This window comes from Aythya marila, assembly GCF_965140915.1.
Source record: "Aythya marila genome assembly, chromosome: 25".
NCBI classification, from domain to species: Eukaryota; Metazoa; Chordata; class Aves; order Anseriformes; family Anatidae; genus Aythya; species Aythya marila.
Window position 1 is genome coordinate 3,929,678 of NC_139066.1, and position 24,638 is coordinate 3,954,315.

Sequence of the window (24,638 nt, forward strand, 5' to 3'; positions counted from 1 at the left end):
ATCAGAGTTTATCTCGAGGCTGATTCCCTGCCAGATCGCGTCACGCAGGCAAAAGGATGTGACAAGGGGACGGAGGCGAGAGGCGGCGTGTCCCGCGTGGTGGCTGCGAGGGCTGGGGACCTGGGTCCCTGTGGTGGCAGCTCCGGGGGCTTCTTGCTCCTTCCCGGCACCCTGTGCTCTCTGTGGCCCCGCAGCCCACCCGGACCCCTCTGCAAGAACCTGAGCGAGTCCAGGCCAGAGCTCGGGTGCCCAAAGAGGTGCTGGAAGGGCCCCAGCAGAGGACGAGCAAAGCCCAGGGTGTCTGGGTGACACAGGGAGCTGGGACACAGCAGGGAGGAATATTGGGGTGCCCTAAGCTGGGGTGCTTGCTCCTCCTGTGACCCTCCAGCCTCATTGCAGCGGTGCTGCAAGAGCGTGGACCCTACAGAAGGAGGCAGCCCTGCCTGGCCAGGCAGCAAACCCGGGGCTTGCAGGCGTCTTCCCCATCTGTCTGAGCTGACACAGCATTGAGTGCAGTCTCCCTCACAGAGGGATGGCTGTCTCCTACACGAGACCGAGGCTTCTCAGCAGCTTTCCTTCCTCCTCCGTGCACAGCAGAGATTAAATTGAACTGTCACCACCTTCGGGTGCCGAGGGATGCTGCTGCGGCGCCCGGCGGTGCTGCGCTCGTCGCGTCCTCTGCGTGCTCACACTGCTCCCAGCCTCCGGCTTCATCCTGGTGCCATCCCACTGGGGATGGGGATCTGGGATCAGGGACTTGTGGGGCAGCGTGCTGCTTCCCTCCCTGAAGCCCCTCGGGTCTGGGAGTGCAGGATTTGGGAGCGGAGATATGGGGCTGGGCACCAGAGGGCTGGATGGGCTTGGGAACCCCAAGGGGATGGAGCTCGCCTTTGTTAGAGGCTTTGGGAGCACGAGCAGCTCCTTCCCTGCTCCAAAAGCATGAGTCATTGCCGGGAGATGAGGTTAAAAATCTTAATGCAGAGAAGAAAAACAAAATCTCACAAATAGGTTTGGACTCGGGGGGTTTTATATCTTTTGGGGGTAATATGGTTGGCTTTCCTGTCTCTTCTGCTCAGCTCCTTATAGATGAAAAAGTGATAATGGGAAAAGCAATCTATGGGGAAAAAGCAGCCCCAGGATGTGGGGATTGGGGCTGGCCCCAGCCTGCCCCCCCCCCCCCCACTCCCCGGGCAGCAGCTCGGTTTTGGTTTCGCCTTTGAAGGCGCGGGGCACGAGTGGAAACTGGCTCACGAGGCAGCGGCCGCCCGTCGTGCCATGCTGATGATAAATGCGCTCGTGCACACAGGTCACCTGCCCACCGAGCTCTCCAGGCATGTCACGGCGGAGAAAAATAGCGATGATTAAATCAAATCAAGGCTTCTGCTGCTGCGCGGGGGTAAATGGAGATGTTGTGATTGACTCCTGACCCCCCCAATACCCCTTCGCAAAGCTAAAGGGCAAAATAATTACTGTCCTCTGTGAGTGGTACGTGCCCTGGGAAGGCAGCTCTGGTCCTTTCCATCGTCCCAACTGATGGTTATCACGCAGGTTGTGGGGTCCCCAAGACCTGGGGAGGGACAGGAGCTGCTCAGCCCCCCCCCATACAGATGCTGCTGCATACCAGATGCTTGTACCATCAGCCTTGGGGGGGCAAAATCCAGCAAAAACATCGCAGGTGTCTGGAGAAAAGCATCCCAGGCACGGATGAATCCTGGGGGATGTTCTGTGGGGCTGTTTGCCCCCCCCCCCCAGACCTGCCAGTTTTCCTGGCTGTGCTGAGAATTGGGCTGGGGGCCCCCGCTGTGAGGAGGCCGAGCGCTGCCGTGTGGTTGTCTGCCCCGCGGCGTTTCGCTGCCCTGCCTGTTCCACCTTGCCTCTCGTCTCGAGCCGGTTTTGTTTCCCTGCTGCCGATTTATTTATTTATTTTCCCGTGGCTGCCTTGAGCTCGCCACAGTCGGAAGCAGCCAGGGTTGGTTTTGGTGCTGATCGGGCATCAGGCTTGGTGCTGGTCTTCCTCCTCCTCCTCCTCATCCTCGTCCTTTTGGTCCAGGTTCTGGTGGCTCCCCCGCAGGTGCAAAGGGCAGGAGCAGCCTGCGGGGTCCGACCCAGTTGCTCCCTCTGGAAATAGGGTGGAAAATCAGCCTGCTGCTGGCCGGGACAGCCTAGCTGACTTCTGCACTTTTGTCCCCAGAAGCTGCAAAGGAGAGGACGCAGCAGCCTGAAAATTGATTAAAAACCTTAAGTCCTCTTTTCTCAGTTGCATTAGCACAAGGATAAATAGTGCATATTTTCAGCCCCGGAAACCCGGTCTCTGGTTTCACCCAGCTCCTGTAAGCATTAACCCTGAGCCAAGGTGGCCGGGCAGGAATGTCCTGAGAGCAGAAAGGAGCCTCTTGCCCCAGGACATGTCGAGAAGCCTGAAGAGAGAGGAATTTACTCCGGGGCTGCCCGCCATCCCCTCCCCGGTGTGTGGAGCCAGGTACAAAGCAGGTCCTAATCCAGGCACATACCGTGGGGCCGCGGTGCTTATCGGGGCCTGGCTGCACCAGCAGCAGGTAGTCAGGGCTGAGAGCATCCTCTGCGGGCACCGAGCACCGTGGACCAGGGGCAGGGGGGTTCCCTTGGTGGCTCCTGCAGGACGTGGGTGCTCTTTGGGGTTTTAATGGCCTCGGGAGTCTTGTTTGGAGGACAGCAAGGGTGGCAGAAAATCCTATTTGTTTTGGAAGTTGAGAGGCTCTAAATTGCACCCGCATTTAATGCTGAAAGATTTTTGGTGCAAACGGAGCCCCGTGCTTCTTGGTTGTCACTGGGGTGGAGGTGCCAACCCGAATCCCACAGCTCCAGCCCACCAGCAGGTAATGGGGTCTCAGCAGCAGCACGGGGTGACCCCAATGTAATGGCAGCAAACAGACTCATCCCAAAATTTTGCTCAATGCTTGTGGCAGGGCTGGAGGGCTGCTTTGCCAGCAGCTGCCTGCTGAAGCAGCGCTCATATCCTGGAGGTGCCCAGACCCGGGTCGGCATCCAGCTGTGTGCGCCCAGCCTGGGGGCATCCCAGGGGGTGCCACAAACCCGATACCCCTATACCCACCACCATCCCCCCCATCCACCCTGCAGGAAAGCACCCCCCTGGGGATCACCACCAGCGCGTCCCCAGTCCTCCCCCACCACCTCAGGGACCCCAGCCCATCGGTCGGCCACCGTGGCCGCCGTCCCCGTGGCCGAAGCGCGGCCACCGCCACGCGGCCTTCCCCGTTGCCGGCTGCCGCTAGTGGCCACTGCCGCCGTTGGCTGCCGGGAGCATCGGTGGAGCCAGACAGTCCTCGCAGCAAGATGGCTGCTCCCATGCTGCCGTGAGCGCGGGCGGCAGCCGCAGGGCTTTGTTCCCGGGGCCGCTGCAGCGCCCGCGGGGCGCCCGCCCCATGCGTTGAGCGGGGAGCCCCGCCGGGGCAAGGGGAGGGGGGCGGCGTATGTGTGTGTGTGTGGTGCTTCGCCCTGCATCCGGGGGATTGTTTTATTTTATTATTTTTTTTTTTGTCTTTGCATTGTTTTTCTTTTTTTTTTTTTAAATTAGTATTTTTTTTTTCCTATATAAAAACCAAAATCTTGGGAAGTTTGCGAGCCCCCTGGCCCCAAAGCTCATGGCAGCGGTTCCATGGTACGTATGTGTAGAAGGAGGGTGGGCGTGCGGGGCTGGGGAGCTGGGGGAGTTGCATGCGGCTCTGCTCGCACTTGGCAAAGCTCTGCCTGGAGCCGGGCGGGCGGTTTCAGTGACACGGCCAGGGCTGAGGGACCTGGGGCGTGCGTGTCCCAGCAGGGGCTCCTTGTCTTGCAAATAAATCCTGCCCAAACTTCCTTACAGACAGTGCTCCTGCCCAGCCTGTATGCTCCTGGAGGGAGCAGCACATGCAGGAGCTGGGGTGCAATCTTAACACCCCTGCTTCCCAGCTGAATTCAGCCCCCTCCGGCACGCTACCTGCTCCTGAGGACACACTGTGCTAAAATCTCCCTGCAGGCAGCAGCAGGGCAGAGGAGCCAGCCCAGCTGCACGGTGGCTGCCCCGGGATGCACAGGACACGGCTGCATCGCCAGCAGCCCCTGCACTGTCCCCTGCTCTGCCCAAGCAAGGCTGCACGGGCCCTGTGCACCCCCAGAGCCATCACTGATGTGCGTGTATATATATATATATATATATTATTTTTTTCTGTCCAAGGGATGAGTTTTTTGCTGGGTTGAGTGTCTGGGTGCAGTGTGTAGACGTGGTTGGTCACGGCAAGGGGACAGTCTGGGGACCGTGAGCTGTCCCTGCTGCAGCCAGGGCACCAAGCTCGGTGCCCACCCAGCTCAGGGGCTCAGGGCAGGTGGGCACCGAGCCCACAAGCCAAGTTTTGGAGCCTGCACGAGGCACGGGGGGGGGAGGCACCAGGGCGCTCCCCACCCAGACAGAGCCTGCGTTCCCCGGGGAGCGTCCGACAGGCGCTGGCAACCGCAGAGGAAACATTTAGCAAGACGGGTCTTGGCTCCGGCTCTCACAAAAGCCCTTGCAGTTTCCTAATTAACGGACTGCAGAGCAGATGCACTTAGTGGCTGCGGGTGAGGCTTTTCCACTGGCCTGAGGAGGACGAGGCTGCAACTTCGCACGCGATCGCCCGGTGCTGGGGATCGCCCCCCGAGTGCTCCCGGCTGCACCGCGCCGCAGAGGCGTGCGGTGAGGAGGGAGGCTTGGGTCTGGGGAGCCAAGCAAGCAGTTATGTTCAATAGGCTTAACGAGGAAAGGGAACCTGCATGCCTGTTGCAAGCCCAGACAGCTTTGCATTCCCTGTGTCGGGAGGAAGCTCGCCCCTTCCTCACCCTCTCCATGAAGGGCGTTTTGCAGCCCCCGGGGGGTGGCAGGGTGCAGGGGACAAGGGTCTGAGGGCAGTGGTGCGGTGCCAGAGATGCTTTGGGGTGGCTGTGAGCCCTGCATACCCTGGGGGGGGTAAGAGCTGGGTGGGTGGGAGGGGGTTTGGGGGGTGCTGGGGGTCGAAGCATTGCTCCAGCACCAAATCCTGAGGCTTTCCATGATGGCTGTGGGAATGGCTCCAGTCCTTGGGGGTTTTGTTCTTTAGAAAAACCCCTAATCCCTCATGGGTTTCTCAGTGAGTTACACTGAGTGTTTCCTGGCTTGCACTGGCGACCTGCTGCTGAAGGTGCATTTTCTTTCCTTTTCCCCCTGTGCTTCGGTTTTTTCCCCTTCCCTGCTCTGCACTGGGTTCCTCCTCCTCCCTTTATCGAGGCTCAGTTTGATTTTTCAGTCCTGTTCCTGGAGGAATACAAGGATTGGACTGAGTGGGGCTTAAGTACAGGCAGGGAGTTAAGTGGCTGCTTAAACACTTGAGCTAACTTGAGCTAAGACGTGCTTAGGTCCTTGGTAGCCTTCTGTAGGTGCTGGGAAGTCCTGGCTCTTCCTCCACTGTTGGGGACAATCCAAGAGCTGCTCGTTGGCTGTCCCCAGCTCCAGGCGGCCACAGGTCCTGGCTGCCAGCTCCCCCCACCCTTGGGGACAAGCCAGGCTGGTGGCACTGGCTGTGCAAGGAGCACTGTCTGTACCTGACCCCAAAGCCTGTGCAGGTTTGGTGGCTTCCTGAAATAAAGGCAAGCAAGGAAAGGATGAAAATGTGCACACGCAGGCCCTGGGCAAGTGTTTGAGTTGCTCCTTGGCCTCGAAGGCAACTGGGTTCAGCTCAAAATCCACCCAGGACAAGGCTCCCTGCAAGCCTGGGTGATGCTGCCTGCCTGAGGAGGTGAACAAGGTGCTTTGGTCCTTCCTGGTGGTTTGGGGAATGGAGTGTTTTCTCCTCTGGGGGGGCAAACACTCTGATTTGTGATGTTTTGTTGAAAACCAGCGTTGAAGTTTCCATATCCTCTGAACGTTGGCTGCAGCATGAAGGTCTGCTCTGGTTGGGAGTGCATTCAGACGGCCCCGTGGTCAGGTGAAGGACCACGCCGTGCATGCCGGTCCCACCACGGGCACCCAGAGCTGCTGGGGACACCAAAAGAGGTGCTCAGGGTCCTGCCCTCCGAGCACCCCCACCACCGCCGTGTCACCGCAGCTCCTCGATAGCAGGCAAGAAAAAAATAAATAGCAAAGACTGAGGATTGCAAGGGCCCTAATCCCTTTCCCCTTGTGTCTCTTTCATCTCCAGTCGAACCAGGAAAGTGGTAATAGACCTTCCTTACTAAATTAAATGTAGAGGCTGCTCCTCCAAGGCACGTTTCAGTTCAACCGTAGTGTTTGATTTCCCAGCCACAGCAATATGGTGCCTCCAGGGAAAAAGCCAGCTGGGGAAACTTCCAATTCCAATAAAAAGTGTAAGCGCTATTTCAATGAGCACTGGAAGGAAGAATTTACCTGGCTGGAGTTTGACTATGAGCGGAAACTCATGTTTTGCATAGAGTGTCGGCAGGCGCTGGTGAAGAACAAGCACGGTAAAGCGGAGAACGCCTTTACCGTGGGCACGGACAACTTCCAGCGCCATGCCCTGCTGCGGCACGTCACCTCCGGCGCCCACCGCCAGGCGCTGGCGGTGAACCGGGAGCAGCTGGCTTTCGAGGCCCGCGTCCACGGCCACCCGGAGCTGCGCTCGGTCCTCAAGGTGGAGGTGAACCCGGCGAAGGTGGCCATCCTCACCACCGTCTACTGGATGGCCAAGGAGGAGATCCCGGAGGAGAAGTGCTCCTCTCTGCTGGACTTGCAGAAGTTCAACCTGTGCCAGGCGCTGCTCGCCTCCGAGCACAGCGAGTACTACCACCCCAGCAGCGTCAGGGAGATGCAGGTGTGTACGGTGTGGGCTGGGGGTCTCTCTGCCTGTGGTGTTTGGTAGCTGTTTTGGGGCTGGACCGTGCTGTGAAGCTCCCGTGGCACGTAGCAAAGAGGTTTCAGTGCTTGTGGTGGGAGCTCCGCGCTTTGCAGCACCCCTGAGCTTGTGTTGCGTCGAGCATCGCCGGCGTTTCTTCAGCTGCTGCATGTGTGAACAGGAGCCTTGGGCACATGCTCCCATCCCGTGGGCTAGGGCTGGAGGCGAGCGTGTGCTCTGCCTCGCCAGGGGTAAAAGAAAAAAAATAAAAATGCATTTTTGAAGCAGTGACTATGGGAAGCAAGGAAAGGCAAGATCAGAGCCAGCTCCTTGGCTGCTCTGATCCCACCTGGATGGATGCTGGAGCAAGGTGATTATCCAGCTTTCCCATATTTTCAGTAGAGACTGATGGCAAGTGCTTCCACATTAAAAAATAATAAACACAGCACCTTGTTGGTGTCGTTCCCTGATATGACGACTCAGGAGAACAGAGGGGCTAGAGAAAGCAATGGGCTCCATCGAGGGAGCAGGGGGCTCTGAGCCATGGGTGTGCCTCCAGAGCACACAGGGACCGGGAGCAGCCGCTCCTGCTGCCGGAGCGCGATGCCCATCGCTGCAGGTCGATGCTGCAGGCTCAAAGGATGAAAGCTCGGGACTTCAATTAGCGCGCCAGCACAGTGGGCTTTTCCTCTTTTGCCCTAAACTGAGTGATCAGAAAAATCGAGTAGCCATAGAGTTTAGAGAGGATACATGTATTTTTTGAATTTTACAAACGCTTCATGCCTGTTAAAATCAAATTAATTTTTTAGTGATGCTTGGCGGTTTGCCAGGCATTTTAGATGTATAAAGAACCCTATTTCACTGCGGATAGGCTAAATCCACTAATTAGATTTCTCAGCCTGGAGTGATACTTACAGCGTTTGCACTTGCAGAGAAAGTTTTCCCTTCGAACCAGCGGCATTTCCATGAAATGGATAAAATGGAGCGAAGAAGGGAGAGATGCCCCAAAGTTTTATTGCTGCTTTGCTTGAAAAGCACTGAAATGATGGAGTCACAGCTGAAGAAGCAGAGGTTAGGTGTCTTAATGAGCTCCTGGCACCATCAGGGTCCCGGGAGCCCTGAGGAAGTGGGGAGGGAGGAGGATGCAGGGAGCTGGCTGCCTTCAGCCCACAGGGCTGCCGACCTTAACTCGCTGCTTGGGATGCGGCCAGAGGAAGCTGGAGGCAGCATATTAGAAAAGAGAAAGCAATTTCCAGCAGGGAGTTGACTTGTATGTACAACTCACACAGCATTATAAGGCCAAAATTGCTTTTGAGGTCTGCGGACACGACCATAACATAACCTGCTCTTGCAGCGTGATTCAGCGCTCGTGGCCACTTTAAGTGCTATTGCTGTGCACTTGGATGGAACAGAGCGAAAAGCGAGCGCCAGCAAGTTGTGAGCTCAGTGGTGGGACAAGGCAGCATTGCATGGCTTTAAATAAGGTTTGCAGAGATGCTTTCCATGGCTCTTTCCATGAGAAAGCTGGATTTGGTACTCCCATGCCAAATAGCTGTGACCGATGGACTTGCTCCATGTTTTAAGCTAAAATTTAGGAAAATATTTTTACTCAGGAATGGGTGCTAAAACATTCCAATTTCAAGCATGTGTCTGAAGTTGTAGTTCAGATGTGCCAATATCTCATTGACTTTCTCTAGCTCCTAAAAACCTGAGGAACCAAAAGCAGGGTTTGCCAACATCTGAACTCCAGGTTTGAGAGCAATTTGTAGGCACTTGCATTTAAGAGCCCCAGCTGTTACACCTAAATCAGCGAGCAGCTTAAAACATGAGCAAAAATGGCTTTGAATCCTCTGGGCAATGCTCTGCTTTGAAGGCAGGTGGCCAGTGGGAGCCAAGCATGTGCTTAAGGGCTTCTCAGATTCGGGACCTCGCGCTGCTTTTGGGGATATCTGAGCGTGGGTGCCTTGCAGCTTGTCTTGCTAGGGGTGCTGCACATCTCCCGCGTGCTTTTAAAGTTCATTTGTATTTCTCTTTCCCTCCCCGCCTGCCCTGCGCGTCCTTAACTGGCTCAGGCAGCGATCGCCAAGGTCCTGCACAACGAGGACAGGCACAGGATAAAAGCCTCGCCGTTTGTCGGGCTGGTGGTAGACGAGACGGTGGACGTCCTGGAGCACCGCAACCTCGCCATGTTCACCACCACCGTCTCCCCCTGCAATGGGCAGACCTCCACCACCTTCCTGGGGAGCTTCGAGCTGCCCGCCGGGGAGGCCTCCACGGTGGCAGGCAAGGTGGGTGAGGTGATGCGCTCCTTCGGCATCCCCACCATGAAGATCACCTGGCTCAGCGCCGACAGCGCCTCGCTGGTGGCCGAGCGGCTGAGCGGGGTGGGGACGGCGCTGAGCTCCCTCTGCCCGCTGCTCACCGAGATGCACTGCCTGTCCCACGGGAGCTCCCTGCTGCCCACCCAGAGCATCGTCAGCATTGAATACCTCCAGAAGTACGAGACCACCGTGGACGCCGTCTACAGGCTCTACTCCAGCTTCAGGGGAGAAAGCAACAGCCTGCAGGAGCTGCGGAGCGTCCTGGACCTCTGCGAGATAGACCTCGGGAGCCCCAAGGCCATCCACTGGACTTCTATTTTCCCGGCTGTGGAAGCCATCGATTCCTCGTGGCCCACGCTGGTGCTGCTGCTGGAGAGCGAGGCAGAGCGGTCACCGGTGGCCCTTGGCCTCTGCGAAGAGCTCAAGAAGTTCCAGTTCGTGGCCTTCACCAAGATCCTCCTGGACGTCCTCCCCATCTTCCAGAAACTCAGCCGCTTTTTCCAGATCGAGGACTTTGACCTCTCCATCCTGAAGCCCATCGTCTCCGCCACGGCCACCACCCTGCAGGCCCAGAAGAGCGCCAGCGGCCAGAACCTCCAGGAGTTCCTCAACGAGATGAACGAGCACCCGCGGGACGACCGGGAGGGCGAGAGACGTCTCTACTACAAGGGCGTGGAGCTGGCCAACTGCTCCAAGGTGCACCTGAAGCACTTTGAGCACCTGAAGGAGACCTACTTGGAGAGCGTGCGGGGCAATCTGCTGGACAGGTTCCCCAGCAGCGTCCTGGAGGCCGTCAGCTCCTTCTCGGCCATCTTCAACCCCAAGTGCTACCCCCAGTCTTTGGAGGACATCGGCAGCTACGGGGTCAGCGAGCTGAATTTCCTCCTGCAGGCCTACTCCCGGGTGGTGGTGAGCGAGAGGGCCCTGAGCGATTTCCCCCTCTTTAAGCGGATCGTCTTCAGCCTCAGCCAGCTGTCCTTCAAGGACCTCTGCGTCAAACTGGTTTACAGCAACTCTGAGATGCACGAGCTCTTCCCGGACTTCGCCGTCCTCGCGGCCATCGCCTTGGCCTTGCCGTTGGGCTCAGTCCTGGCTGAGAAGATCAGCCGGGGCCGGGAGCTGCTGAAGCGCGGCCGGTCGCGCTGCGTGAAGGACGAGGGGCTGTCCGACCTCATGAAGATCGCCATCGACGGGCCGGCTGTCAACGAGTTTGACTTTGCGTTGGCCATCGAGTACTACGAGAGCATGCGGGAGTCCGGCTTCATCGTGGCGCAGGTGAAATGAGGGGTGGCTGGTGAAGGCAGAGCCCTGCGGGCAGGAGCCTGGTCCTACGGCAGCCCCGAGCATCTCCTCCATGCTGCCTTCCCTATCACCGGTCACCGTGATGATGATGGTTGGCTCCGCGCTGGGAAGAAGGGAATGGGATGCTCCACAAAGCCACGCCAGCCCCACTGCTGCCCTTCATCCCCCAAAGCAGACGTCAGAATTGGCCAGAATTTCAACTCCTGGGGGAGTTCCCCTTGGGTGTCATCACAGATGAAATTCCACCTTGCGATGAGGTCTTTCCAGGGTGTTGTTTTTAATTTTTTTTTAGGGGAGATGAAAGCAAATCTTCTCCTGAGCTCAAATGTAACATTGCCTTTGCACAACACCCGGCAGCTTTTACTTAATACTCTGCAAAAATATCTGTTTTTTGTTATTTTGGAGCCTCGAGGATGAATGCAGCGAGGGCAGCGTATCTCTCTAGCTCTGTGGCAAACCCAGAAATGCCTGGTGGTGTCTTGTTGGTATTCCTTGCACATGGCACAAGGTATTTTTAACAGTGGCATCGAGTCATGATCATTTCAGAAGCAAGTGATTTAAAGAACGGTATTGTAATCACTGGGGAAATAGTAACTTTTAAATGCATCATTGTGTATATATGTGTATGTATATATATATAAATATATATATAAATATATATATATGAAAAAGATCTACCTTAACTTTCCTAGTGTTTAAAGTACAAAGATATCTAAAAGGATTTTTTTTTTTTTTTGCAATGACAGAATAAATTATAAACAAGGGTCCAAGAAATAATAGTGAATTCCTTGTTTTTCCAAAATGGCATCACGTCCCGAAGCTCCCTTTGCAGTCTGAGCGCTCTGCAACCTTGCAACCAAAGAAAGAGTCTTTTAACATCTATTTCAGGACAGACTTGAGTCCGTTTAGCCTGGTTTCTTTCTTTTAACCCTTCCCTCACCTTGAAGTGAGCAAAGTCTTGGCAAGCCCCACGGGTGGGACGGGCGCCTCTGTCACCCGGTTCAGTGCCCGTGCATGAGCCTTGCACCTGAGTCGGAATGGAGAGCGTGCTGCATGGCGTGCCCTTGGGTGTTAGGTGGGATAATGTTTGTTATTTTTTAACTTGGAGGGATGGCTTCTTTAGTTCTGCAGGGGTGGGATGAAAAGATCCTTCTTACTGATATTAATTTGCAATAAAGTCAAAGCAGCAGCCCAAAGCACCATGTCAGCTTAACGCTCCAGCATGCGGGGAGCGTTGCGTCTTTCTGCTGGATTCAGCTCAGCTCCGCTCCCAGGTAAGTTCACACCATCCCCTGGATGTGCAGTCCGGCAGGATTTGACCCAAATGCCCATGATGCTGGTGGTCCAAGTTCAGCCCATGCCTTTGCCTGGGGCTGGCATCTGGTATCGGTGCCAGAGCAGGCTACACCCAGGAGAAAGGGGGACACTTCTGGGGGGCTCTGTGGGTGCTGAGCAGGGCAGGGAGGTTGCTGCACTCTGCCAAAATCGGTCCTGTTGCCGTGGTGCAGAGATACGACCCTAGTCTTGCTCCTTCTCCCATCTCTGCAGCCCTTGGCACCACGGAGCGCGCACACGTGCGTTTCCCAGCCAGCCTCCTGGAAATAGCCGGAGCGAATTCAGTCCACGCTTGGCCAGAGACAAAAGCTTTAAAGCCCTGGGTGAGGAATCTGAGACACCACCAAAATTTGCTGAGAACACCTACCGAACGAGAGGGAGCCAGGCTTTCCGTGTGAATAAACAGCTCCCGTCTCCATCTGTCTTGTGCAGACTCTGCGCCAGCTGCTCTCTCAAGGCAGCCCCGCGTTTGTTTGCGAGACGGGTCCTTGGCAGCTCCTCGTGATGGTAGGAAAAAACCCGCAGCGGTGTCGCTGCCGCTTGCAAAGGCAGAGCTCGGAGGTTCGTGCAGACGTAGCGTTGGAGCGCTGCAGTTGCTCTCAGCAGCCCGGCGGGGGGTCAGGAGGGAATCGACTGCAGAATTGCGCCCGCGCGGTGAACAGGGGCTGAGTGAGGTCGCAGGGGGATTCTGCGGGGAGCAGTGGGCCCCGTTCCTGCAGGGGCTTGGTTAAAGAAAGGTCTGAAAGGTGTCTTTAAATCCAGGGGGATGCTCTGAGACCTGGCTGACTTGTGGGGTAGGGGATGCGCTGAGCTTCGGAGCAGCCGGGAAGGTGCCTTGCAGAGCATCTGTGGGGTTTTGGGGTGGCTTCGGTTGCTGCTGGCTGAGCCCTGGAGAGGGAAAGTGTGTGCTGAAGCTGTGGCTCCATGTGGTGTGTGGTCAGACCTGGGATGCTCTTTTAGGAAGGGCAGCGTGTCCTTGCTGCAGAGCCAGGGGTGGCAAAGGGGTGCCCAGCGCTGCAGTGGGTTGGCTGGAGGGGTGCCTCCGTGGGCATCCAGGATCCACCAGAACAGCTTCAGCACAGCAGCACACAGGGTTGGAGATCAGCTCGTGTGTCCTCGGCATCGCTAACCCCAAAACCTAACTGGGGAGGGGGGCAAAGCCATTTTGTGGTGTCTGTGCTGGAAACGCAGGGCTCCCTCACTGCCTTCCTTCTGTCAGTGCTTTGACAGCGCTCCCTGGAGCCCTCGAGCTCGTTCCTTTTTGGCATCATCGAGAAGGAGCCAGCACAGCAGGGCTTGCTGCAGAGGTGGGGGCTCCTCCACCAAACCTGGGGGGAGAGGAAGAACCACGACCACCCCGTGCCCTGGCAGCAGCCCCGCAGCGAGGGGACTGATCCTGCTCCCGAGCTGCCAGTTGGGCATCCGGGGGTGCTGCTCCCTGCCTGTGGCCATGCCCGTCCCCTCGGGTAAGGTCGTGTCACCCTAGACAGACCCAGGGGCCCTGCCACTCTCACCAAAGCTAATCCCTATAATTGAGTGTCTAATTAATACCTAAAAATACAGCCCGCAGCTGCTGCCGGAATCTGCCCTGCAGCAAAGGTAAGGCGAGAACTGCTGCGGCCCCGCGACCTTGAGGAAGTGCCCCCAGCACCCCGGCTGGGCACCACGCTGTCATCCCCTGGCCAGGCACCCCAATGACAGCTCGGGATGGGACTGGGAGCTCAGGACAGGACTGGGAGCTCAGGATGTGACCGGGAGCCCCGCTTACACCAGTGCTGCGGCTGCGCTGCTTGCTGCCCGCTCCCTGCATCCAGTGCTCATGCTTTTGTGATCATCTGAGGTTTAGGCAAACTGAAGCTGACGGTGACTTTGTCCCCATGCCTCGTGATTATTTTCCTTTTTATTTTTTATATATTTTTTTCCCTTTAGCCACGGGAGCACGAGCAGTGCCAGCCGCAGCGCGTTCCCTTTCAGCTGAGTGCTGCTTTTCCTCCCGGTGCCTGCTACGGGCTCGTGGCCTCTCCTTGCACGGCCCCTGCACCTCGCTGGGGCTCCGCAGAAAGATGTGCCTTGCTGATTAAGGCCTTTTCCTGTTCACTGGGGTCTTGTGAAGTCTGGTCGACCTAAATCGGGGAGGAAAGGTGGCTCTCCTGCCTCCTACCACAGGGTCCCGTCTTGGTTGGGGTTTCTGCGTGCTCTCCGAATAGCCTTTGTCTTTTACACCTGATTCCTGATCCAGACCTAAAATGATTAACCCACAAAACTGGGACCAAAGATGCCAAGGGTTGGCTTAGCACATCATGACTGTAGTTGGTCCGTGGGCAGCACCCATGGGTGCTCCTGCCGCAGCACCCTCCTGAGCAGCAGCACCCGGGTGTCGCCGGCACCGTGGTGCTCGCAGAGCTCCAAACTCATTCATTCGGCCGCCTGCAATGGGGACACAGGCATCGCTTGCCCTCTTGTTCCTCCCCATGTTGAAGGTAACATACCTTAGGTTTTAGGGCCAGCACAATCACCGCAAAGTGCACGGACAAAAGGCAAGCGGAAATCTTTGCAATCCAGCCCCAAAAGCCTTTGTGTAACCGCTTTCCTCGGCACACTCAGGGCTGCGTGTGCAGGCTGCGGGGGGGGGGGGGGTCCCTGGAGGCCAGGTCCCTGGGTGCAGGGTGCTGCCGTCTCCGATGATTTGAGGCAGAAATACTGCTTCATGCCTCAGAAGGTTACTTATTTGCATCGTTCACCCATTTCTGCTTGCTCTTGCTGCCTCCCTCGTCGCTGTTGCTATCACTTTATTTATTTAATTTTTTTGGAGCAGTTTCACAGATTTCCCTTCTGGGCGACTCTGGAATTAACTCGATCAATGCACGCCTGATGAAGCAAAATGTGATTTTTCCCCCGGAGTCAGGACTGACTCAGGGACCGCTGCGGTGCAGATGAAGGAGCGGCCGTGTGCGCTCTCCCAGAAAGAGGTCGTTTTTGCCTGCAGGGCCAGCGCGGCCGGCTCCCCGTTCGGAAATTCAGAAAAATCTCCCGAACTTTGAATTTCAGATTTTTATCTGGGCGCCAGCCTGGTTTTTGCCAGGGGGGGGTCAGGTTTGGGGCAGAAAGCAAAGCGCAGCGGGGGAGCAGCAACGATGCGCTGCGGGAGCGAGCTCCTCATCCAGCCAAGCCCACGTGGAAGAGGAGCCGGTGTGGGGGGATTTGGGGGGGCTCAGGGTGTTTTGGGGGGCTTGTGGGGTGGGCGACAGCTCCTCTCCCCTGCTGCTGCTGTGTTTTTTTTCTCCTGATGGGTTTTCTGCTTTTCCTAAGGTTGTAAGGCGAAGGGGTGGGCTGAGGGCAGCACTGCAACCCCAAGCATCTTCCAGCAGAGCAAAGCCCCGAAAATGAGGTGTAAAAGGACCAAGATATTATTATTATTATTATTATTATTATTATTATTATTATTATTATTATTATTATTATTATTATTATAGTAATATTTGCCTTGTCCATGGCCCAGGCTGCTGAAAGGGGCTGAAGGAGGACGGATGGAGTCGCGCGAGATGCGAATGGGGTTTTTTGGCTCACAGCATATCGAAACCTTTATCATTTTATTTTCTTCATTTGTTGGCTTTTTAGCTCTTCCACACTCCTTGATCCCAGGGCGCAGGCTCCCAGCCTGGCCCGTGCAGGACAGAGGGAGGTGTCTGGGGGGGGATGGATCAGGCCGCATGGAAAACCGCTGCCTTTGCACTGATGCCTGGGTTCCAGATCCCTTCTGTTCGCCGTTCCCTCGTCCCTACGGGTGTTTTCTTTTGAAACAGAATATTATTAATAACCGCAGGCTATTTTTACACCGCACGCTGGAGCTCACAATTGGTTTGCGGGGGAAGATGCAAGGCAGGCAGCAGAGCCGGGATGGGGAGTGGGCGGCTCTGCTGCCGGAGCCGCGGTTGGGGATTGCGGGTGGTTTCCACCCAAAATAGCAGGAGGGGGGCAGAGCTGGGGTGCCTGAGAGGCTTCGAGGGGCCCAAATTTCAACACCGTGTGAAGCCAGGGCCGTGGTGTGCTGGGGGCTGCTCAGCTCTCTGCCCAGTGCCCTCAGTTCAGTGTTTTGCTTTGGGGGGGCAGCTGTGGCTGGGATGCTCCCCGTGCCTCTCCATCAGCTGCTTTGGGGCCCCCCATGGGAGATCACGCAGGAGAGGGGTGCTTTTTTTGGGGGGAGAGGGATTTTTGCTGCCTTTCAGATGGTTCAAACTCCATCACATGCAATGCTCTGATGTGGAAACGGCTGCATCGGGCTTTGCCTGAGGGTGCTGGGGCTGAACCCAAAAACCAGAGGGATGCCCCGAGCCCCCCCATGTAGGACAGGTCACCAAAGGGTCAGAGCAGCACCAGACCATCCTGGTGGCCTTGTCCCCGTGTGTGAGTGGGGTCCACTCGTGCTAACGCTGCTCTCTCCCCCCAGGTCCCTCTGGACACAGCAGTCCCCTCCTAGCATCGCTGCCTATTCCCGGCCGGCCCCTTCACCCCCCCTTGGACATCAAGCACTTCCTGACCTTCAGGCTCAACGGGACGTCCCCGCTCAACCTCTTCCCCAACTTCAACACGGTGAGTCCCCGTGGGCAAGGGGCTGTGGCTGCCGGACCCCTTCCTCCTCTATCCCCCAGAAAAAAAAAGAAAAAATAAAAACTCTTTTTTCCCCATTCTTCTGTTCCTTGAACCCAGCCAGATAAGTCCTGGCTTAATTTTGGGGCTATTTTTCACCCCCGCACGGTGCCTGCTCTGCCCGTAGCTCGGAGCAAACGTGGTGCAAGCGTCGTGGGGCGAGGGAGCAGCGGGAAGGAACCCTCGAAGGCTGCCTCTCACCCCATCTGCCGCCCTCAGAAAGCAAAATTAAAAAGGTGGTTTGCTGCAACCAAGATCAATGGGGTTTTGCTCCTGGAATCAATAGCGGTAAAGTCGCTCTGGAGAGCAGTTCATTAGTTTTCAAGTGAATAAAGAGGAAAAAAGGAGGAGAGAGGAGGTGTGGAGAGGCAGGCGCGGGGTGAGCCTGGTCACTGCGGGATGTCTCCTACCAGCGGGGGCTTCGAGGTAGGGCTGAAGTGGGACCAAACACCGGGGTTAGGTGGTTGAACTTCGCTTTGCAGAGCTCCCCCATCACATATCACAGCACAAGGCCGTGTCCTGGTGGTTAGCAGGATGCCCAAGGCAGGGGTATCCATCCTGCTCAGGGCTGAGGGGGTTTTGCTGCCCTCATCTTGGTCCCTGCATCTGAGACAGGCGGTTTGGTTGCTCCTGCCTTTGGTAAATGTCAGGTTTTTTTTTTTTTTTTTACTCGTGAGCCTAAAAATGGGACTTTCCTGAACTCCCTCCCCACCTGCTGAAACAGGGACCTGATCCTGGCCAGCCTTTTGTAAGTGGCTTTGAGATGAAACATGCTCTGAAGGTGCAAATTATCACCGAGATCTTCAAAGTCAGCCCCAGAAATTAAGTGCCGGATTCCTGTTGCTGTTGAATGGGATTCAGACATCTAACTCCTTTAAGCCCTTTTGAAATCCCAGCTTTAGCCTGTCTCTCCCCTGTGCTAACAAGCAGGAACACAGGAGAGGAGGATTTTTTTGATGCCATTAACGTTGCTGCTCTTTGTCTGTGTTCCTTTTTTTAGTCTCTGGAGTCAGTAGCTAACTCGAACCAGACACTGTTGTTTGTTCTGCTTGGCGCTCGCTTGCCCCTGCCTTGGCACGTGCTTTCTAGAGCTTCAAAAAAAAAGAAATAAATTGGAAAACGACTCCTGCACTCATGGGAGCTGCCCGGCTGTGCAGGGACAGGCTCGGCCGCTGCCCTGCCAGGCTCCGTGTGTGCTCTGATCCCTGCCAGCTCCCTGAATCCTCAGCTGGTTACATTGAGCTCAGCCTCAGTCCCATGTTTCTAGCCCTGCAGGGATGCTCTCGTGCCGGAGAGGTGATGGGGGTGAGGTGGGAGAGGGGGCAGGAGCGAGGGGGTCACCGTGTTGTGCTCCCCGAGTGAGCTGGTTGCAACTGCGCAGCTGAACGCTGTGCACTTGGAGCAGGTCACAAGGCTCTCATGAACCCAGCAGATGTTTTACTCTGGAGCGAGCAAAAACCTTTCCAAAAACTGAGCTCTCACTTAAAGCAACAACAGCAGGAGGGAAAAAAAAAAAAAAAAAAAAGAGTCCTAGCAATACGGAAGGCGCGTTACGTGCTCAGAGGGCACTTTGTAGCTCTTGCGATGCTGCAAACCCCCAGGACCTAGCAGCGCCTCGCAAAACCACACCAGAGGATGCAAAGCGAACTGATGCTCCGTCCCGCTGCTGACCTCAGCGGCTGGCAGGAAGTTTGGCTCCGAGATCTCTATTTATATCGGTAGGAACATCCAGGGATAAATAAAGTAACGTGAGTCAATAAGAATTGGCGATAAAGCTGGGACCTTCATGCTCCGAGCGTGCCGTGCCCGAAAACCCACCTCTGCTTTTGGATGAGCTGCCGCACAGCGCTGGCAGCAGCTGGGCCCTGGGGTTCTCGGTGAAAGGTGCTGGAGACCAGGGGGAAAAGCCACGTCCGTGGGAGATGGTACGTAAAGCTGCAGCACCAGGGTCCCCAGGGAGAGCGAGCAGGGACCACAGTGGTTCTTTTTCCTATTGGAGATAGCAGAGGCTGCATATGGGAGAGAGACGGTGATGGTGTGCTTGTATTTTCGTTTGATGGGAAGAACGAGGGCTCTCGGGGGGCATTCGAGCGTCAGCCCCGTCTGGCATCATGCAAAAAAGCTCTGGTGTCCACATCGTGCTGCTCACACAGGTGGCAAGGTGCTGGCGTGCGCCCAGGCTGCCCCAGTGGGACTTTCCCCCAGTTTTTTTGTGAAGGCTTTTGGATCGCAGGGATGGCCAGAGAGCTGCGAAGGCAGCTGAAGTGGCTGTGGCTGGGTGCGTGGGGCTGTCCAGGGCATGGAGCTGGGTTTTGGGGTCACAGGGAGCTTGCATGCACAGCAAAGCAGTCAGTGGGGAGGAATTGCACCCAGGTAATGGCCAGCGTTGAGATGCCTGCTACAGAGAGGTCGCCAGCCTCACCCTGCTCCCAAAGCCACCTGGTGCACGGTGGCTGTGCCCACAAGTCCCTCCCCACCAGAGGGGACACAGAAGGGTGCCCAGAGGCCCCTTGTGCCACCCAGCAGACGTGGAGCGAGTGCAAAGCTGGCCGGGCTCCATGACAGCAAAAGGAAACCGAACAAAACTTGAGCGGAGAGAGCAAACCTCCTCCAGTATTGATGCTAACGGGGTTCCTTCATCCCAAGCATCCAAAATGGAAAGCGGAGTTTCCCGAGAGGCTGCAGTTTAGTGCTAATTAACAGACGAGCAAGTAGCATCGAGGAGCCTTCGCTGTCAGGCACCGAATTCTCCCATCGAGCGCGGTGGAGGCTGCTGCAGAGATGAGAGCCGTTTTTCTTGCCTTTCCCTGGAAAAGGTGGGTGTTGCTCTTCCACGTGAGGGCCAGCCGGGCGCTGGCAGCACGGGGACTGCACGCTGCGATCTTCGCTGTCGGGGTGGAGCGGCCTCTTCACCATCCGTAGGTTCCTCCGGTTCTCCGCCGAACCCCGAACGCCTCTTCATTTCTATTCCACGAGTGAGCAAAAAAGCTCGCAGCGAGCAGGCGCTTCATTAATCACCCGCTTTTACCATTCTGCTCACTCCTGGAATGGAATCTGGGGTCCTGATAATGGCTCCGTTGTCCAGGCATGTGCCTTGAAGACTGATGCACCTGTCTCAGCAACCAAATAGCTTTGCAGAGAAATACGATCGCCTGAAAACCCAAGGCTCTACTGACAGCAGGACTCAGATAAGATAATCTTCCTGTGCCACGGGCTAGGGGAACAATACTTGCATTATAGATTATAGCCACGCTCAAACAAAGAGCTGATTCTTATTCCCCCCCCCCCCCATACCCCTTAATAAATGCATTTTGTTTAAAACAATTATGGCTTTTCCAACAAGTTTGCAGCCTCGGCAGAGGAATGACGCTGAGCATCGGGGAGGGACAGAAGTGCCAGGGGCTGTCAGCAGCCTGCGTGCTTCTGCCTCGCTGGCAGCCCCCCGCGCGCTGCCCCTGATGAATGGTCTGGTGGAAAGACAAAGCTCGCTGCAGATCATCCTGCTCCCCCTGTGCACATGCCCTGTGAAATACCAGGGGCTGTTTCTGAAAGGCGTCAGCCTCAGAATTTGGTTACAGCAGGCGAAATGGGTGCTGGGGGAGCCCAGGGTGGATTTGCACGGGTACGGTGCCCTGCGGTGTGCCTGGGGCTGCAGACACCCTCATCCCCCTGCCCTGGATGCCTGTGCAGGGCCGTGCCGTGTCCCAGCACCCCACTGAGCCCAGGTGAAGGTGGCTGTGAGGCAAGAGCCAGGGGGAGAAGTGGGACCCCTGTCCCCTTGTCCCCTGCGCTGGCACTGTGGGAGCTCTATGCCGTGGTGTCCCCGGGCACTGCTCGCACCTTTGGCTTTGCACAGGAACATTTCGGCTCCCTGGCAAAACGCACGTGGAGGATTTGGGGCTGTTGCTCCTTTTACCCTCTTTTACGGTGGTTTCTGCTCCTGCTAAGTCACTCAGAAACCTCCCAGGTCATTGGGATATCGAGGACAGCAGCTGGGAGCTCAAACAGAAGCTGATAATTTGCCATCCACGACACCGGGGGCTGCTGTGGAGCAGGGGGGGATGAAGGAGGGGGACACTGCTAGAGCAGGGCTTGGGCTGGTGCCATTCCCCCTCCTCTCCACATCCCCATTGCTGCCCAGAGGATAGAAATGGTGGGGACGGGGGCTGTTCCCCTCTGCCAGACCACAGCAGAAATTCGGTGGTTTTTGAAGGCTGGCTTAAAAAATAAAAAGGAATTGGTGGAGAGCACCCCACGGAGAGGTTTTATATAAAGTAATGTAGATAAGAAGAGGTCACGGAGAGGTCTGTGAGACCCCAGGCTTATTCCTGGAAGCCGGGAGCAAACACTGAGCACCGCGGGATGCGTGCTGCAGGTCCCGGTGCCACCCAGCCACCCTGTGCCTTCCTCCCCTTCCAGATGGACCCCGTGCAGAAGGCGGTGATCAGCCACACCTTCGGCGTGCCCACCCCGCTCAAGAAGAAGCAGTTCATCTCCTGCAACATCTGCCACCTGCGCTTCAACTCGGCGGTAAGCTGGCACGGGGCTGGCCTCGAGCGTGGGTTTGGGTGGGCGAGCGGGGTCGGTGCCAGCACCCTGCAACCACCCCGGGGCCAAGCAGGAGCGAGGTGCACCCCATGGGCATGCTGCTCGCATCCTCCTCCCTCTCCTGCAGCCTCCCCGTCGGTGCTTGCATGGGGAGCTCTGGATGCCTCGGCAGGGACAGCCCTGCCCCAGTTCTGCAGCCCCACTGCTTCCCCTGGCTTGGGGCAGCAAGGGCAAAGCTGCCTTTGTCCTCATCCCACAGCCCCACTGGGATGCAGAGTGGGCTGGTAGGGGTGCCCCTTGCCCACACATCCCCAGACAAGGCACCAAGCAACGCAGCTCCTCGCTGCTCCTTGCCCTTCCTCTCCGCTCGCCCTAGCTGATGCTGCCCATGGCAGGGTGGTGGAAGATGCTTCCTCCTCGCTCATGGGCCTGAACGCTCCCAGGGCTGCTGTGCCCTCTGTTCACCACGCCAGCTCTTTTGTCTTTCCACTCCTCATCGTTTTGTTCAGGTCTGTTCCCCGCTGCCTTGGCCTCGCTGGTTGTGCTTAAGCTGCTTTATCAGCCCGTGCAGTTGATATCTGCTCCTTGGGAACTGAATATAATCTTCCCTGCGTTGGCTTCCCAGAGCTCTGATGTGGCAGGTGTTTTTTTTTTCCACACACACACGCACCCCCCCCCAGCCTTTTATTCTAAGTAAATCAACCACCTTGAAGCAGGGAGGAAGGAAACGTTCATTGATCCCTGCAGTACTGAATTGCACGCAGCTGATCTTTTGTGGGGAAAACTGATTAAACAGTTGGAAAGGGAATTCTCAATCAAATACCACCCAGCAGGAGAGGTTTGCAGGCAGCTGGGCCAGGAGTGCAGCATGGGGGGGCCCTTTCCCTGCACCCCCAGCAGCTCAGAGCCCCTCGCTGGGCTGCACCCCTAACCCCACGGGGCTGCGGTGGTCACCCTGGCCAAGGGAGCGTTTTCCTGCTTGAATTACAGCTTAACCACCTGCAGCTCTGTTCCCCCTTCCTGGGGAGGGTGGGAGGGGAAATCACAATGAAACCCCAAGATGGGGGCTGCCTTCCAGCCTCTTTTCTCTCCATCCAGCTCCGGGGAAGGAGCTTTGTTATGTGCTAAGAGAGGTTTTGGCCATGGAGGTTGGTGTTGTCTGGGCTGAGCCTGGACTTGCACAGAGGGTGACTGCGGAGCTGGGGGTGGCACCAGGCTCTGCTCTGCCCCCCGGCCTTGGAAGAGACCCCGGGGGGCTCCGCTTGAGCAAGGGGACGTTTTGCATGGATGTGCAGCACACAGCAGGGAACTGCTTCTGGAAGGTCGGTGTCGGTGCACTGATGCGCTCCTCCGCGCCGTGGCGTGCAGGGCAGAGGGGGAGGCAGCAGCACGGGGTTATTTATAGAGCTGCCAGCCTGGGAGCATCACCCTGTGCTCGGCTGTGCCTTCCCGGAGCAGTGACACGGTGCTGAGCCCCCCTTGCTCATCAGCTTGAGAACCAAGCCTCCTGAGGCTGCTCTCGCAGCTGGGGAGCACCGGGCTGGCTCTGCAGCGCTGCTGTGCCTGGAGAGATGCGGTCCCAGCCTGGCCGTGCTGTATCAGCAGAGTCCTGCTGGAGATCCAGCTCTTCCAGCCAAAGTCAGCTTTTCCAGGCTTAATTATTTCGCTCAGCAACCAAGCAGCTTTGGGAAAAGCAGCAGAAGGGAAAGGCATCGCTCTCCAAGCCGTACCCTGGCTGGAAGCGTGGTGCGGGGAGGGTTGGTGCCCTTCCAACCCACCCTTGTGGCTGCATCCAGGTCTCAGCCTTTGACCCCTGAGGTTGCTTTGCTCTTTCCCACCACGCGCTGCTGCCGCCCCCATCCCTGCCCCGTGTCCCCCCGAGGTCACGTCTGCAGCAGCCCCCGTCCGGGTGCAAATCATCGCACGCCGCTCCTGTGCACAGCGGCGGCGATGCTCCGTGACCTACTTAGGCTCTGCTCAGCCCCGGCCAAGCCCCGTTATCTGATGGGAGTTGATTGTGTTTGCTAATGAGGCTCTGCTCAGCCGCGTGCGCTCCGATGGGCCTTTTTCTTTCCCACATACCCGGCCGGCGCTGCGCTGTTCCCAGCCCTTAGGAGGCGGCGAGGGGGGGAGGGCGAAAGTGATGCTGCTGCTTCCCCAGCACTGGGAGCCTCAACTGGCCCCTGAAAATGCCGTGCAAATTAATCTGTGCTGCTCAGCAGTACGGTGTCTTAATTCACAATGGGTTCAGCCTCCACAAATTGCTAAACTGGGGTTGTTTTTGGTGACAATGCTGCATTGTCCCCGACCGCTAAGTACACAAATGTTCGGGATATTTTCTTTTGTGGATGTTTTTATCAGTTCGGTGCAGGCATGAACCCATCAATGTGCACTTCATTATTCGACGTTCTCTGGGAGAAAGGAGCCTGAGAATGTAAATTGCATGTTAGACACCCATTAGGTTACAATGGGAGACGTGTCCTCCCCACCAAGGTATTTTTTTAATTTTATTTTTACAGCCGGCGATTCACTGCGTGTTTCTGAAGCCGTGATTTATTTTTTTTTTTGCTTGCTGAAGGCTCCTTTTAGAAGTGCCTTGATGCATTTAATCAGAGCAGGGTCCTTATCTCCGCCTTGCAATGCTGCGGTGTCTCAGCGAAGTGATACCTCGCCCTGAATGCATTGGCGTGCGAGGAGCAAAGCGGCTTTGTGCTGCGCCCAGCCAAAAATATCACCTCCGAGTGATCCATCCGTCCATCCTCGGCACCGACATTGTCCCCTTTTCTCCCCCCTGCAGAACCAGGCAGAAGCTCACTACAAAGGCCACAAGCACGCCCGGAGGCTGAAAGCCATCGAGGCCATGAAGAGCAAGCAGAAGGCAGCGGCGGGGGCCAGCAGCCGGGACAGCGCAGCCGACTTCGTCCCCAGCCCAGAGGGTTCCGGAGACCCCAGCAGCACGGGTACGGGGTGGGGGCTCCAGGAGGGGTCCTGCAGCGGTGACCCCTGGGGCTGCTGCCACGATCTGGGTGGGTCTGGGTGATGTGGCAGGGTTTGGGTGAACCATGCTGGTGTGGCTGCAGCACGGTGAGGATCCCGGTTAAAACTCGAATCACCGCCTGCTGTGGGCACAGCCTTGTGCCTGAGCATCCCTCGGGGGTCAGCTGCTGCTGGGGTGGGATTAGGGTGGTGTAAAGCTGCGAGTCACCAATGGCACCATAAGAATTAGTAAATGAGCCGTTGCTAGCATCTCTGGTGAGACAAGCTGGGAGCAGCATCGCTCGTGGCTTTTTGCACTGAAGAGGTGCAAAAGAAGCCCAAGTCCCATTTTCTGAGTATTTGAGCCTATTTGGTGGCCCAGCTGTAGTGGTGAGGAGTGGAAGGGAGGTTTGGGTCTGCTTCAACTCTGCTTCAGCCTTGGGATCGCATCCTGGCTGTGGGAAGAGGGGGACAAAGCTGGTGTGTCCGAGCCCTGCTCAGTGATGTGCAGCTGAAGCACAGGGCTGGAATTTCCTTGAGGTTTTCTGTGCTTAAGCATGGCTTGGTGTTGAGATGGGGACAATTAAAGCAGAGGCTGCTCCCAATTATGTGTGTCTGCAGCATCTGGTGTGGTGGGGAGCACCCCAAAATGCCCCCCTGGGGAAGTACCCCA

At 56.8% G+C, this 24,638-nt stretch overlaps 2 protein-coding genes across 3 annotated transcripts in view; both read left to right on the forward strand.

The window, feature by feature from the left end:
- The window catches only part of ZNF385C (zinc finger protein 385C), a gene marked incomplete at its 3' end in the record, with an annotated part of 72,019 nt that overhangs the window by 43,628 nt on the left and 3,753 nt on the right, over window positions 1-24,638 (forward strand). Inside the window, exons 3-5 of the mRNA XM_082778798.1 lie at window positions 16,242-16,384; window positions 20,861-20,971; window positions 23,787-23,949. Coding sequence (XP_082634924.1) covers window positions 16,242-16,384; window positions 20,861-20,971; window positions 23,787-23,949 — 417 coding nt within the window. The remainder of the gene's footprint in view (window positions 1-16,241; window positions 16,385-20,860; window positions 20,972-23,786; window positions 23,950-24,638) is intronic.
- Window positions 3,385-11,316, forward strand: LOC309887238 (uncharacterized protein C17orf113). Of its 2 annotated transcripts, none has more exons than XM_082778797.1 (3): window positions 3,385-3,658; window positions 6,186-6,815; window positions 8,909-11,316. In XM_082778797.1, exons 2-3 carry the CDS (start codon window positions 6,297-6,299, stop codon window positions 10,439-10,441), a joined length of 2,052 nt encoding a protein of 683 aa, XP_082634923.1. In that variant the 5' UTR covers window positions 3,385-3,658; window positions 6,186-6,296; the 3' UTR covers window positions 10,442-11,316. The 2 variants fall into 2 exon arrangements, with proteins under 2 accessions (XP_082634923.1, XP_082634922.1); XM_082778796.1 differs by having other exon boundaries at window positions 6,287-6,815.

What these genes read in the sequence shown, in the direction of transcription:
- LOC309887238 (XM_082778796.1), top strand. An exon ending in GCAGCGTCAGGGAGATGCAG is followed by an intron (nt 6,816 to 8,908) that starts GTGTGTACGGTG and finishes TAACTGGCTCAG; the next exon opens with GCAGCGATCGCCAAGGTCCT.